This window comes from Telopea speciosissima, chromosome 2 (genome assembly GCF_018873765.1).
Source record: "Telopea speciosissima isolate NSW1024214 ecotype Mountain lineage chromosome 2, Tspe_v1, whole genome shotgun sequence".
In the NCBI taxonomy this organism is placed as follows: domain Eukaryota; kingdom Viridiplantae; phylum Streptophyta; class Magnoliopsida; order Proteales; family Proteaceae; genus Telopea; species Telopea speciosissima.
Window position 1 is genome coordinate 66,245,871 of NC_057917.1, and position 15,741 is coordinate 66,261,611.

A 15,741-nucleotide genomic window follows, 5' to 3' on the forward strand; every position below is an offset into this window, starting at 1 on the left:
AAATCATCACCTGATCGGATTAATATACATCCAATTTCACATAAATATTTTCTCATTTTTTGTATTCTAAATTTTAAATATTTTTATTATCATTAATTATGGTCTGATTAATCAAGGATTTACCAGAATCAGGTCCTTTCTCCGGTTTGGTGACCGGTCGAGTTAAGAAAATTATGGCCCAACCAACACTCTCCCCCTCCCCCCCTTTTTTTTTTTTTCTGCCCAGGTACTAGCTTACGAGTAACGACATGTCGACAACCCCCAAGGCCCAAACTTCCCAGCCCAGCCCAAAGGGTAGTTTGGTCATAAGGCACCGATTAGTGCAAAACAAAACCCTAGGAGGTTTAAGTCTCGTATATTTTCTCTTCTAGGGCGTCTCTCATTCTTTCTCTTCATTCACTCCCGACCCCCTCACCTGCTGCTGTGAACTCGGTCACTGTGAGCCATGGTAGATCTCTCTCTCTCTTTGTCCCTAAATGTGTTTATGCTCTGTAGGATCCAGTCTTGTTCCTTACCTTTTTGTCTCTGTTATTATGACAGGCTTCAGAGAAGAAGCTCGCGAACCCTATGAGGGAGATTAAGGTGCAGAAACTCGTGCTTAACATCTCCGTCGGAGAAAGCGGAGATCGTCTTACCAGAGCCTCTAAGGTTTTCCAATACCGTCAGTCTTTTATTTACTCACCTGCAGTAATCATAGATTTATTGTTCTAAGCCAGATTTCGTTTGGTTATTGTTCTGCTGATAGGTGTTGGAGCAGTTGAGTGGTCAAACTCCTGTGTTCTCCAAGGGTAGGGCTTATGTGATTGATTGGCTAAACTTATGGTGAACCTTAAATTCTTATGTGTATAAATGCTTTCCCCCAACAAGCTAATGCTGTGTTGTGTTGTTGTTGTTGGTGGTGGTGTTTTTTTTGTGTTCATAATAAACAGCTAGGTACACCGTGCGGTCGTTTGGAATTAGACGTAACGAAAAGATTGCTTGCTACGTTACCGTCAGGGGTGACAAGGCGATGCAGCTTCTGGAAAGCGGATTGAAGGTGAAGGAATACGAGCTCCTGAGGAGGAATTTCAGTGATACCGGCTGCTTCGGTTTTGGTATTCAGGAACATATCGATCTTGGAATCAAGTAAGATTAAACTTTCCATATAATTGACAAATGGGTTTAATTTCATGCGAGTGATTCCTTATCCCATATGTTACTTCCATTTGGAAGATGATTGTTGCGTAGAACTATGCGGAAGTCTAATTTGTACGTGAATATGGACAGGATTGCAGGGTTCTATGTTATATCATACGAGACACTGTTAAGTATTTAAATCATAGATATGTATCTGTTTGTTTCTGGATGCATACTGATAATAAGTCCGTTGGGGCCCTTGAATGGATTGGTCATGGAAACCTAATTTTAATCTTGTACCGGTTTGCCCAACCTGTTTCTTATAGGTTTAAATTTTGGTGGATTTATCTTTGTTTAGTGTACTGTGGATTGAAGTATTGTGTGTATATGAAGTGCTCCAGAAGACTTTCATCAGATTATTTGGTTGATTTATTTAAATTTCTACTTATTGAGGTCCAGCAAGTATATTGAGCCAATTAGATAAATGATTTCTTTATGCAACTTATACTGTTGTGCCTAGTCTTTTAGGTCAAGACTGACAGTATAGGTTTTATAATTTTCTCATTTCTTTTGTTATTCTGATTCTCTTTTTATTGAAGTTTTGATTGTCAACACAGTATTATTATTATGGAAAAAGGCGGGGCACACTGCAGGTGTAAGCTAGTAGTGCCTTCTGTGTCTCTCTCTCTCTTTACCCTTTTGATATGATTCCCTGCCCTTCCTATATGATACCCCATCCTGTGCCCCCATTGTTGCCTCCTGCTTGTTTACCTCACATGGGCGGTGAGCTTATCCCTCTCCCTATTGATCTAACTATTTGGTTTTTCATGGGGATTGGGGGGTTCCCTAACCCCTTGCCAAATTGGTCTTCAAATGTATTTCGTGATGCTATATATTATTATTATTATTATTACTGTTGCTCTCTTTATTTGTTTCATAGTTGTCATGGCACTGCCATGGCGTCCTGGCGCTGGAGAAATGACCATATCGATCTACGCCATGGCGTCTGTTTCCCTAAATCTCCATCGATCTCTTGGTTGCAAGTTCTTTCAATTAGATTCTTGGTGCCCTTGAGAGAACAGGTTGTGGCGATTCTTGCCTGAAGCTTTGTATCGATTGGGTTCTTACGAGGAAGGCCCACCTTCGAAATAACTTCCATTCTGCCACTGGGTTATGGTTCCTTCTTTGGCTGAGGAGTCGTGAGGTTGAAGAAGACTGAATTCCTTTGTTTTTTGTTTCTCGATTTCTTATCTATTAAACCTATTTTCCTTAGTTCCCAACATTACCCTTTTCTTTTACTTATATTCCCATCATCTATTATTTTCCATTTTGTTACAAGTATACCCTTTACCCATCAAACGTGCTATCCCTGGTTTATTTTCTTTATTAAATTGATTTCCATTAATTACAGTTCTGCCACTCTTTTAAAACTTCAGATTAATTACAATTCTGCCATTATTCCTTTAAAACTTCAGATTAATTACCATTCTGCCATAGCTCTTGTAAATCTTAATTTATCTACTAGTTTGTCATTCAACTTTAGATTTAGTTACAATTCTGTCATGGTCGACATGATCGCCATGGAGGGCGACATGTCGATATATCAATCAGACACCCCTCCACCGACTTGGATCGCCGTGACAACTATGATTTGGTTATTTGTGTATATTGTCCTCCTAACCATCTGTCAAGTTGGCCTTTGAATGGATCTCTTGGTGGAACATTGTTGCCCCCCCTATGCTATACGGATTTTTGGAGATGCAAATTGTTAATTGTTACTACTAGTAAATTCAGCTGTATCTTGTTTATTAATTTTGATGGGAGATGGCCTGTTTCCAAAATCTTTGGTTTGCCACTCTTGTTTAAAGTGAACCTATTCATTGTTGGGGTTGTTTGATCTGTTACCATATTACCTAGACTTTCGAGTGTGTGGTGTGTGATGGGAGCAGCACAGTGATGAATTGATTTATTTCTTTTGTTTTTGTATACTTGCAAAAAAAATGCCCATCAAATGTGCCTTGTGGTGGACAATGGAAAAAATAACATATGCCACATGCATTGAGATTATAGAATCATGTTTGAACTGATGTTGAAGTTGCATCTGGTCCTAGCATTTCTTATTGGTAAGAAAGATTCATTAATAAACCATAGAAGAAAAAGGAGAATACATATTTCCTTCAAGCTGTTCACTACTTGAAACTGTGCTGAAATGTGTTGGCTCTTTTAATATCTTTTTAGTTGCCTTGCACTAATTATATATGCATTGTTCGACGCCTTTCTATCCAGGTATGATCCCTCGACAGGCATTTATGGTATGGACTTCTATGTTGTTCTGGAACGTCCAGGCTACCGTGTAGGGCGTCGCCGCAGGTGCAAGTCCCGTGTCGGAATCCAGCATAGGGTCACAAAAGAAGACGCGATGAAGTGGTTCCAGGTCAAGTATGAGGGTGTGATCCTTAACAAGTCTCAGTCGAACACTTCTTAGAGAGATAAAAAGTACAACTTAAACTTGGGTCAATTTTAAGTTTTGACAAGCTTAAATTACCTTTTTGTTCTTTGTAGAGAGTTGAGTTTGTCGACTCTTAATTTGTTATCCCTAGAATTGGTTATTGCAGTAGTAATTTTGTCTTATGAGGATGGTTGGTATTATGTTTTTGTGATTTACATGCGCATAAGCCTGAGTACTGATGAGATTGATTTGTTGCTCATTTCATTAGCTGTCAAATTGACCACTTGATCAGTGTCCTATTTCACTTCTGGTTTCATTAGCTAGTGTTGCATGTGCTATTCCTAATTGTTATTCCTAATTTTCCAGCGAAGTTGATTTCCTCCGAAAATACATGGGAAGTTGGCTTTCTCGTTGGATGCAGTGTTTTGCAGACTTTCATCTCATCTTAGGAACAAAAATAACCCATGAACCTCTTCAGAGTTCAGACCAGACTATGGAAGGTTCCACATACACACACCCCCCCCCCCCCCCCCAAGAATAGAAAAAAATCCTGAAAATGTTCTGTTGGTTTTGTTTAAAGTTGGTTCTTCTTTCAGCCGGTTAGCCAGTCCCCTTGGAAGGATTTTGTTATATTCAGAGTTGCCAAATGGAGCACCACCACTGATTTCCCTGTCCAATCCAGGTTCGCTCTTTCCCCACTCAGCCCATAGGGTGGATTAGTAGTCAAATGCATTACCTGTTTGGCTCTGGCTCTGGCTCTGGTAACACCTTACAATAAAACCCCGCAGTTCGAATGTTCTGAGCTGAAAGGAATCCGAGTAGTTGAACTAATACCTTTCATCTGTGTCCTGTCAAGGGTTGTGCTCCCTGTAACAAGAGCAAGTGTTGGCAACTACTAGACCGAGTTCCTTAGAATTTTCTCTAAAATTTACCACCAGGATCTTTTAACACCTCTCCACCCCCCCCCCGGGCGAAAAAAAAAAAAAAAAGGGGCCTTAGCACAGAGATGTATTATTATTTTGCAAATAGTGAAACAGGCATGGTGATGGGGAAGAAAAACCTAATAAGAACGATTACAAAAACTTTCTATTTTGTTACTATTTTAATGCTATTCAAGAAAAATAGATAAATGATGGCCAGGGTATGAGGGTATCTAATGTTTGGAGAACTTGTAGTTTATGTACCCAATGTTTCATAAATTGTGTTTGGGTTGCTTATGAACCAAATTAAAGTTAATTAATCAGGTTACTCATGTTTTTTTGTTTATTTTCAATTTTAGCTTTATAAATTATTTTATATTTTAAATACAGAATAGTAGAACCCTCATCACCGTTTCCTTTATGCGTCTTCTTTCTACAACCCCCATCATCTTCCCCCCTCCTGTGTTCCTTCCCCAGCACCCCATACCCCCAATGCTGCGATACCATATTTTCTTCTTCTCCCTCTGCAACCCTCCCCTGCCTCACCTCCCTGCTTGCTCGAGTCCCGCTCCACCCCATGTCGCAAGCTCCCTCCTCTCCCTGCAACCCACCCTTGGCTACCATTACTGACTTTGCTAGCCAGAGCCTACGGGACATGATTAGCATTGTTGTCCTGGACTCTAATTGCTGGAACCTGATTCAGGCAAATGCTACCCCTGTAGTTCTGTTTTAGTTGAAATTTATTCCATGAGTGCAATCTCATCAGGTCATAGGATTTGTCCGCTTTAGAGTTTCGAACATGGTTTCCCTTTTCACTGCAGCTACAGATTGATTGGTCTTGAGCTTCCAGAGCTTGCGCAAGTCCCTTCCCCGGATTCAAAGCCTCATGGAAGGGAGAGGGTTTGCAAGAATAGCCATTTCGCAAGCCGACTTAGTGGATTCCAGAGGCTTCATGCAGTAGGTGCACTTGATGAGGGCAAAATCTTGAGCCCTACCTGCAGATCATTTAGTAGTGTTCATCTGTTGGTGATGCCCTGTGTATTCCATATCGCCAACCACTGATGTCATTAGTAGTCGTCTCTATGGTCCACCATCAACCAAGCCTTCTATGTTCTAAGTTTCAATTCAGAAACATGGCCAAGCAAATGGACGGGATGAAAAAATACTGATCTGCCATCAAACTCGGACAGAATAGCACAAGCAGGCAGGCCCCCATGAACTAAATATTAACCAGAATGGAGAAAAATTTGATCATTCATCATGGTTGATTCACCTAATCAATTTCTTTAGTCAGTAATCTTACATAGTGTTCTAAAAATCAGGATTGGATCGTCTGAGGCTTTGAGCTTGATTTTGATTGATCTAGATTGGCCGATCCCTGGACGGAAACTAGGGTTAAGGTTTGTTGAGACTGATTTGGGACCTATGCGGATCCTGATTCTAGGGGATGGGGGGGAACGTTGGATGGAGTGGGCTGGGGTGAAGAAGAAGGGACGATGGTATGGAGGTAGGTTGTAGGCTAGGGCAAGTTGCAGGGCAAGGCGGGGGGAGGGGAAGGAAGAGGGGTGGGGGCAAGTGGGGCTGTTGGAAGAAAAAAGGGGGATGATGTGGGTCTCACTATTTTTTGTTTAAAAATAAAAAAAATATATTTATTAGGGTAAAATTGAAAATGAATAAAAATTGAGTAACATGGTTTCCTCAGTCCGTATGCAGTAAGTTAGCGGGTGACACCAATGGGGGCGTGGGATGGATATCATACAGAAAGGGCAAAAGGTCATTTCAAAACAGAGGAAAGAGAGAGATAGACACAACGTGCACTTGCCTACAATACACGTGCATTAACCTTGGCTCTGATACCACTTGTTATGGACTTAGGTAGAACTCATCCTCAAAAGCTTATCGTTAAGGAGACTGTGCATGAGTACCTATAAATCCCTCACATTCTCATTTTATAATCGATGTAGGACTATGTTTTCCGCCTACCACGTGGAACCCCAATAAAATTGTCGTACACATTACTGACAATGCCGTCCTCGCCACTAAGTCGGCTAAGCTGTTAATCTCCCTTTGAACAAATTGGGAAAGTACAACTAATAAACTGAGAAAATAAGTACATGATATCCTCAATAATAGAACGTATCTCCAAAGGAGAAAACCTATAGTTTTGGTGAAGATAGGTAATCACATCCTTGTTATGTGATTCAACCATTATATTATCATAGCCTTTAGAGATTGCTTCTAGGAGTGCATATCCTATTACCATGGCTTTGCCCATTGTAGGATTGGTGAAGGTAGTGGGGCGCAATACTACAAGTAGTTCACATTGTTAGGATTTTCCCAAAATGCGACGAGTGTAGGCTTAATTAATTATCGGGTCGATCATTGATGGGGATCAAGAAATATAAGGGTTGACGTGACATGCTACTGTTTTATTGAGATAGACCGGACCGGCCTGACCCATTGTGAAAGTGGATTAGGGTTTGGGGAGTATTATAAATACTACTGATGAGGGGTCCCTGCAGTCACTATTCTCTTTTCTCTTTTCTCTTTTCTCCACAAGAAAGGGAGTTGTAGGAGAATCTAGGAGACGGCAGAAGATCCCCATCGCGGATTGCATTCATTATTTGACGGATTGTTGTAGTTATTGGAGGCGATCTTATCTGTTCTTCATCAACACACGTGGGTGCCAGGTACATGCTTTCCCTGCATTATTTGATTCAATCGTATTCTAGAGATCTGTATGGGGACGGATTTGGGTTTGACAAAACCCTTGCGTGTTCTAACACACATACTATGAAACCAGGTCCTCCTTTCTCTTAGCTGTAGAAGACTATATATTCTTACCAAAAAAAAAAGTAGGCTATATATTTTATAAGAAGTATCCTATAAGACTCAATAACGACTTAAAATACAAAGGTATACGAGCCGATCAGGCCAGACTTAATGGCAGGTGGGGTTGCTGCCTGATAGGAAAGATGGGACCATTAGAGACAAGATAGGCTAATGGCTAGGGTGACCCAAGGCAATTTCAGTTGGCAAGCTAACCACGAGAACAAAACCCAGTGCCTAGAGAGAAAAGGAGTCCGATCGATAAGAAATGTCACCCATGCATAAGTGAGGCACACAAGGGCCACTAACAAGAGAGATTGAAGGCATGCTAGTCTGAAAGTGATTCACTGTGAAATAGAACTTGCCCTCTTAGGTACTTCATCTGAGCATAAATGAGGCAAATATGAGCCATTGGCACATTGATGGAAGCATAGGAAGTAATCTGCCAAGTCAGGTTTTTCCAATGGCCTAACGAGTAAGCCACGTTGTTAGTATAGCCATGGCAAGCCAGAGGTACTTATTCCGGACTCGATAGGTCGTTGGAAAACTCGACAGGAACAAGCATTTTCAAAACAGAAAAGCTTAAGCTTAAAGGATCTAATAAAACAGGGAGACCTAAGCTAAGAAATAAGGCATTGAAAGACGTTCACCGAGTCCTTCTATCAAGGGAAGAGCTCGACTTACTCACCAGGAATGCACCCTAAGGGAAAGTTCATGAGTCAATCAATTCAAATCAATGACTGTACAATGAACCACTTATGGATAGTGTTGGAATGTTGAATATGCATCGTTGAAGCACCGCAATGTATAATTACATATTCAAGTATCCAACTGCGCATACGGAAGACATAATCATTCCTTGCTAACTATAGAAACCAACAAATGAAAAGAACAATGTGACATTAAAACCACGACTTACTGCTTTCCCATGTTGTGCAAACACAAGTACTCCATCCTTGAATCATTGATGAGGAAAGCATTCAGATCAAGATGAGGTCATATAACTAAAGGTACTTCTAAGCCACACCGCACGTGCAAAAAAGCATTCCAATAAGATATGTGAAATGGATTCTTGTCATACACATCGACCACTCTGAATAATAAAGAAAAGTTCTCCGATGAAGAGCAAAAGTAATCGCTAATTTGAAAGCATAGGCATGCCAAAGAAATATTTGAATTTTTGGTGTAGTCTTGCGAGGTCATATGCTTTTCCAAACCACATTAAGGACTAAATTGGTTTATGTCATAGTCTTTGTATCTGAGCAAGAATCTATTAACATTAGTACCAAGCTCTCTCTCTCTCTAGTAGTCAAAGTTTTAAAAGTTGGGAATCGAATTAGTGAATTGGCCATTTTGAATTGGAATCGACGATCTCCAATCCCAAATTTTCCGATTCAAATTGCTTCAATGGGAATCAGAAATAGATTCAGATTGGAATGGGCATTGTTCGATTCTGCTCCCGATTCCGGTTTTTAACTCCTTTATCGAATCGGAAATTGCCATAATGAAGTGTGTAGCTAACCTTTGCTAGGTTATGGGCTATAACATTAGCCTCCCTAGGAATAAACAAGATCTCACACTAGACCAATGTTTTGAGTGATACGCCCAGGTGGGTCAATTGTGGCATGTGGCAAGTAGGCTTATAAACGGATCGGATCGGATTCGGCTTGGATACGGATCGGATGTAATCGGATTCGGATATTTCTTGGTCGAATTTGGATACTTCTAAACGGATTCAGATGGATTCGGATGCAGATCGAATTTGAAATTTCGACCATCCGTTTACTCCTCTGCCTTGTGTAACTCGAACTTTCCTCCCTCTAGTGGATATAATTCACTCTCAATCCATAGTTTTAGATCATGATTCTTTTTTTCTCATATTCTAGAACCTGTTGAATCTTCAAAAATCCTCAAGATCATTATTTACTTAACTTTTTATAATTAAGTATTTAGATTAGGATTTTTATCGGAGTATTCAGATTTTTTTCTGGATATCTCTAAACAAATTCAGATGCTCCGAAACGGATACGAATACGGATCAAATTCAAATTTTCGGTTATACAGTCCACTGGCAAAGGCTCTTAGGACCCGGTCCAGCCCCTTTTTCGAAAGAAATTTGCGACCCGTGTCTCACAACATACCCGAATCTCTAGCGGGCACAACCGAGTTGTAAACGGGTCTGTTTTAGATGAGAGAGAGGAAGGAGCTCCCGCTCTTTTTACGTTTTGCCTTCGTTTTCAACCTCCCCGTCACTCCTCGACATCTCACTCCTCACTCCTCACTTCTCAGTCGTCACTTCGTTGCTTCCCCGTTTGTCACTCTCTATCTCTCTCTCTTATTATAAACCCGGAAGACGATCAGTTCAGTCTATACCTTCTGGGAATCGATCACCAAAATGAGAGAGGAAGAGATAGAGAGGATGCGAGGTGTGGTAAGGGACTGCGTGAGCAAGCATCTCTACTCCTCCGCAATTTTCTTTGCCGATAAAGTTGCTGCCTTTACGAACGATCCTGCAGATATCTATATGCAGGCGCAGGCTCTCTTCATCGGTCGCCATTATCGCCGTGCTTTCCACCTTCTTAACGCTTCCCAGATCGTTCTTCGCGACCTCCGCTTTCGCTACCTCGCTGCCAAATGCTTGGTACTTTCTTTTTATTTCCTTACAAATCTGGTAACAGTTATGTTCATTCATTATTCTGTTCTTGTCTTCCGGGTATTGCTTGCTGATTGGTTATCAGATCTAGGGTTTCTGTATGTTATCGTGTTTCTCTGTTTGTTCTACCCCTCTTCTTATGTTTCTTCGTTGTCAAATTAAATGCTTATTGATGCATAAAGTTTACTCGAAAGATGAAAGCCCTTGATGGCATCGATTACTTTAATTCGGTAAAGGTCATTGTTAATCTTCAGAGAAAACATGGAGTAAACCGAAATATAAGCCAGCTTTTGCATAACATGCCATGTATATTGCACCCGAACAAGGAGTAAACCGAAATATAAGCCAGCTTTCACTTAACATGCCATGTATATTGCACCCTGCTAGCACCTAACGAAGCAAATAGTGGAGAAGAGATCATAGTATGTCATTGATTCTCTCACAATCCAAGATAGAAGCTAAAGACTCAAGTGCTTTGCTCTGCCCTTTCAAAAACGCGCATCTGTTGTTTTGTTTATCACTATCATTTTTATGGTGGAATACACCATCCATGAGGAGGCAACAAATATATGAAAATCTTATATATCAAAAAGGGGGGAAAATAGCAAGTTTGCTGGCCAATGCTCAAATGAAGGTGCAGCATTGTAAACCAATGCTTAAATAAGTTTCAGCATTGGAAAACATAATATTTTGTCCCTTTAGCTTAGATTCTGTATGTGGATATCCATGATTCTCTTCTTTTTTGGTACACAAACTAAGTATCAATTAAATAGAAAAAGATTCAAAGTTATCCTTATTCCTCTTGATTCTGTTTAATATTATTTCTTACGCATTACTTGCAAAGTTGCTTTGAAGCTTGAAAAATGTTCTTTAGTCATTTGTTGTTGAAATAACTTGTTCAATATGCTGAGCAAACTTTTTGTCAGTGTTTTATATATATATATATTAAACTTCACTTAATTTAGTTTCTTAGCTGACTTACTAGTATTTGAAGCACATTTTGTTCAATACTAGATGCAATAAACCACACACATTCTTTATTTTCTAACTTTTCTATTGCTTAATTATAACATTTTTTTTTCTTGTTTTTATTTTTATTTTTCTTGGCACTTCAATCAGGAGGAGCTGGGGGAGTGGGATCAATGCCTACAAATGCTTGGTGATGCTAGAATAGATGAACATGGAAATGTTCATGATGTAAAGGGCTGTAACATCATGTACCTGGATAAGGATGGGGAAGATCACGAAATTAATGTAAATTTGTTTGAAGAATTTTAGCTTTATTGTCTTTGGTGCTGCTTTTGTTTAGTAAAAACTGAGTTTTTTTTTTTGGTTTTCTGACTCTCTTCTATCAGCTATTTGTGATATCAAGTTCCACTTTATTCATTATTTGATTGAAAATCAAAAGTATTTAATGATTATCAAAGATGTGTTCTTGTGATTATGTACACTCCGATGGTTTAGATATATACTTTGTTTTTATATGCACAGATATATTTGTTTATTCTGCACATGAAATATGCACATCATATGGCATTCATTTTCTAAAACATTGAATTAAACAACCTCTGCAATGGCTATTGCTTTTTCAATTATTCCTAACCTGGAATATTATTATGAACCAAAGAAAGTTTAACGTTATTAACATATAAAATTTTAATGTTTTCATTGAAGCATTTCCAGGGGGTTCCATCTAGGAGGGAAATCCACTATTAGAAGGACTAGATTTTAGTCAGTCAAAGGGTAAGGTCTCAATGTGTTCTTGTTTTAGTTGATGGGCTGCTGATCTCTTATTCAATTTTGGTTGAAAGCATTTTCCTGTACATGATTTGTATGTTTTGTACTGGGTGAAGGACATACTCTAGGTATACTTGTCTATAGAGCAATGCTAGGAGAATCCCAGGGAAAGCTATTCAGCTGATCCCCCAAATTGGATTGGGCCACATGGTTCCCCCTATTGTTGCCTCTTTTCAAGGAATTTTTTTTATTCCTTCTGGTCCAATCCAAATTGGGGGTCCTCCAGATTGCTGACCCTGGGGTCTTCTTAACATTTTCCTATTCTATATTTTAAACATATTAATAAGATTATTTTTTTGGGGTTGCCGGTGTAGAAAGAGCAAAACACTTCAGAGGCAGTACTTATCATTCTCAGGTTTCTACCTCTAATCCAGCTATGTAGGCTGTGTTTGAAATCTTAACTCTTTTTCGTCTTAATCTTCAATATATCCCTTCGCAAACCATAACTTGAAACTTTTCTTTTTCCAAGAATACCATGAAATACCTTTCCTATGTGAGACCCAAAAAAAAAAAAAGATGAGATGAGGAATCATGATCTAACAACTTCTGCAATCTGCATTGTTGGGTTGCCCCTTCCTTTGTTTTCTTTTCCTGATATGTTGCTGCGGAAAAGCAAGATTTCCTGGTACTGGCTTACTATTGCATTTTATATGATCCTCCTGCCCACTTGGTTGTGTTGCAATCTGAAATTTAATAGTGCTTTAATTGGTGAGTCTTCCTTCAACATTGTGTTTATTTTTTAACCTGCCTTTAAATCCTTAATTCCTTATGCTTCAGAAGTTGACAATATTTCCTCAATTTGTCAGACTTTGGATGGTTTGTAGTTAAATGTCTCACTGTTTTGTGGTTGTAATCGAGTTACTAAGCCACATATACTTATTAGCATCTTTTTGGTCCCTGAAGACTGCAAAGATGAAATATAAATTAGTCTATCTGATTAGAAAAATAATACAAAAATAAAAGAGAATTACAAGGTTAAACCATATGGCAAGCACAAAAACTAGAAGAATGGACTTTTAAGTGCCAATCAGAAAAGGGAAAATACTAATATATCGCAATGTTTCACTGATGTAAAAAAAGTTGATGTTTTGTGGTTCTCCATTTTTATCTACACGACTGCACTCTCATTGTACCACACCCATTTAGCTGCCTTCTGTACTCTATTACTTGTGAAGTTATATGATAGTAGTTGGTTAACTTTTCTTAATTCAATCAGATATTTAAGTGCTGAAGTGAATAATGATTGGTATTTCACGCCAATTATGTGTTTGGAGGATGTGAATACATTCTTTTTCATATATTTATATATATCTCATGACAGATTTCTTCTGCTATATGCTTTCTACGAGGCAAGGCATATGAAGCTCTGGAAAACCGTGCTCAGGCTAGGCAATGGTGAGTAATGAGTTTCAGCAGCGTTCCCTTGTTCATGTTGGTACAAATATAGTTATTGGGTCCTTCTTTTTAATATTTTAAGATATCTCTTTGCAGTAGCATACATATCTTAATTAACTAACTTGTCCTGATCTCAAAATCAGGTTAATCTCATCCTACGTGATAAGACACCAATAAACCATATAAATTAATGTGTTGCATGACGTCCTAAATATTGTTCAATATACAAATGAAAAACTAAAAAAAGGAAATCAACCTAGCTGCAATGCTGTCTTTGGTATGATTTTTAATTCTATTTATTTGACATTTTTTGTTTTTGCAGCTGTTTGGTATGATATCTGGTCCTTATTTGTCCTAAATAAAAATAAAAAAATTAGAAATTTAGAAATAGGAGAGGATTTGTTTCTGTTTTCTGGCCGTAAATCTTTTATGCACTAAAGGTTAATAAGAACATGTTCTAACAGCTCAAAATTAAGGGTAAATGTCATTTGACATTTTAAAAAGAATGAAAGCCAATGCAAGCCTTCTTCTCTCTCACTTTCTCGCACAAGACTGAGAGATGGCAGGAAGGGAGAGGTGTGTTGCTGAGACGCGAAGGCACCAGACTTCGTTGGAGAAATGGGGGAAGGAGTTGCCAAAGAAACATGCCGGCACTCCAGACCTCGCTGGAAACCTGTCAATCGTCGGAGGGATTTTCCTCTCTCTGTCACCTCCTACCAGGTTCAGAATTGGATCTTTGCTATGCTCCCATTGCCAGATCGATCTTTGATCTATACTACACTTCCATCAAAATAAACAACTTGGATTCTTCTTCTCCACCTTGTTGAATCCTCCACTTGCATATCAGGACCCCATCCTCACAAGCATCCCTGAAGCCATCAAAAGCACTCCAACAGATCCCCTCAATTCTTCCCTCAAGAATGTTATCTACAACCCTCTATCTCTTGACCCTCCTCTCCTTCCTTCTTCGAATTCTGCCGATTCACCAATGTATCTTGAAGCCTTGGTAGCATGCATTTCCCACTTTCCTCATTAAATTGCTACATCTGATAGGTAATTTCTTCTCTTCCCATGTGGGATTGGGTTGAACTATGGAGCTGAGAAAGGAACATATAGCAGCAACTCCAATGCATATGGATTTGTTCAAGGAACATAAAGTGAGAAGCATTAAAATATGGGATTGGGGAAGATCCATGAACATCAAGTGGTGCCTAGCGGGTGCTCTGCTTTGGACTCACTGCAACGGAGACTTAAACCTCCAATCTCTCACTTTCATACTTCTTCCGTTTACATTATTAGTCTTTACTTCTTTAATGTTAATTTGGGTTGTGGGTTTTGGTTTTCGAGTGTCAATGCATGATATATTGTTGTGTTGATGTGAAAAAAATGGCTGAGAGTGTAGCAACGGGGAGGTCTCTAGCCATGACCATAGTTTGAAGTCTCGATCGAAGCCACCGAGATTTCACGAAATTATTTGGTTTGGATGAAGGTCGAACGAGACTGGGTGCGGCTCAGAAATGTAGGGAGACTGAAATTTTGGCATTTCGGCCGAGATTTTAGGTTTCGGTACATAGTTTCAGATCTTTGGTATCATTTCGGCGAAACGATACATTCATATGGTTTAAATAATGTGTTTCGATCGAAATTACAGTTTCGTGCATTTCGACTCTAAGAGGGGGAAAAGCCCCAAAAGCCCCAAAGCTTGTTTGCGTGTTAGCCCATTTTGACAAGCAAAATGCTAGTTCATGGCATGCAGATTTCGGCTTCCCATGGTCATTTATTAAAATGGGAATTTGCTTTTACACGACCCCATTTAAAAGGGACTTTCTAAACGATCCACCATTTTGAGCCACGTGGACAGATGATGTGGCAACTACGACCATCAGATAGAGTGGACATGGTCTGGATCAGCCATTTGTCAAATTTCAGAGCATAATTCAATCAAATACGCTCCGTGTATTGGCATGCATATCCTTCTATGTCTATGAACATCTACAATACTCCAACCATTCCTGTGCACTCTCCTATAGTCTTGGATTTTCAAAGTTCTATTTTTCTACTTGGCAAACTCTGATTGAGCCAAAACTTGTCATATGATCAGGGGACATAGGGGTTTACCCTTACGCTAAATTTGGGCCCCATATGGTCTGCCACATGGCAGATTTTTATGTTCATTTAGGTAAGGCTTCCTAATACTATGTTTGGTATGCATTCTAGGTCGAATTCGCAGTCTCAGACCATAAAAACAATTATTTTTATCATCCAAGAATTCAAAATCGACCTAGAATGAATTCTTAGAATGCATACCAAACACTGCCTAAGTGTACTGTGTAGGAAACCTGGACCCTTATTAAATTACAGCTTTAATTTTCTAATGTTTTGAGGTGCTCCTCTGTGGACTCCTTGTCCTTTCATTTTCCTAGCGTAGATTTTCCTTTGAAAAAAAAAAATAGAAAAGAGTTATGATTTTCTTAGGTAATGGGAAGAGAGCTAACAATTGCTTCTGCTTGGCAAATTATAGAGTGGTGAGTCATTTTTGTTGGTTCAGATTAGTATGGGTAATGAATGAGCTCCTCTTGGCT

The 15,741-nt window shown here is 39.2% G+C and overlaps 2 protein-coding genes across 3 annotated transcripts in view; both read left to right on the forward strand.

Annotated features, from left to right (window-relative positions):
• The first annotated feature begins 358 nt into the window (after positions 1–358).
• Positions 359–3,747, forward strand: LOC122652724 (60S ribosomal protein L11-like). The gene is made up of 5 exons (XM_043846548.1): positions 359–448; positions 541–648; positions 746–788; positions 930–1,125; positions 3,403–3,747. The coding sequence occupies exons 1-5, from the start codon at positions 446–448 to the stop codon at positions 3,599–3,601; spliced, it is 549 nt and encodes a 182-aa protein (XP_043702483.1). The 5' UTR covers positions 359–445; the 3' UTR covers positions 3,602–3,747.
• Positions 3,748–9,582: 5,835 nt separating this feature from the next.
• LOC122652891 (anaphase-promoting complex subunit 6) overlaps positions 9,583–15,741 on the forward strand; it is a 37,557-nt gene continuing 31,398 nt past the window's right edge. Inside the window, exons 1-3 of one of the 2 annotated variants that reach the window (XM_043846778.1) lie at positions 9,583–9,955; positions 11,087–11,221; positions 13,086–13,159. In XM_043846778.1, coding sequence (XP_043702713.1) covers positions 9,710–9,955; positions 11,087–11,221; positions 13,086–13,159 — 455 coding nt within the window. In that variant the 5' untranslated portion in view covers positions 9,583–9,709. The remainder of the gene's footprint in view (positions 9,956–11,086; positions 11,222–13,085; positions 13,160–15,741) is intronic. The other variant, XM_043846777.1, reaches the window with a different exon arrangement.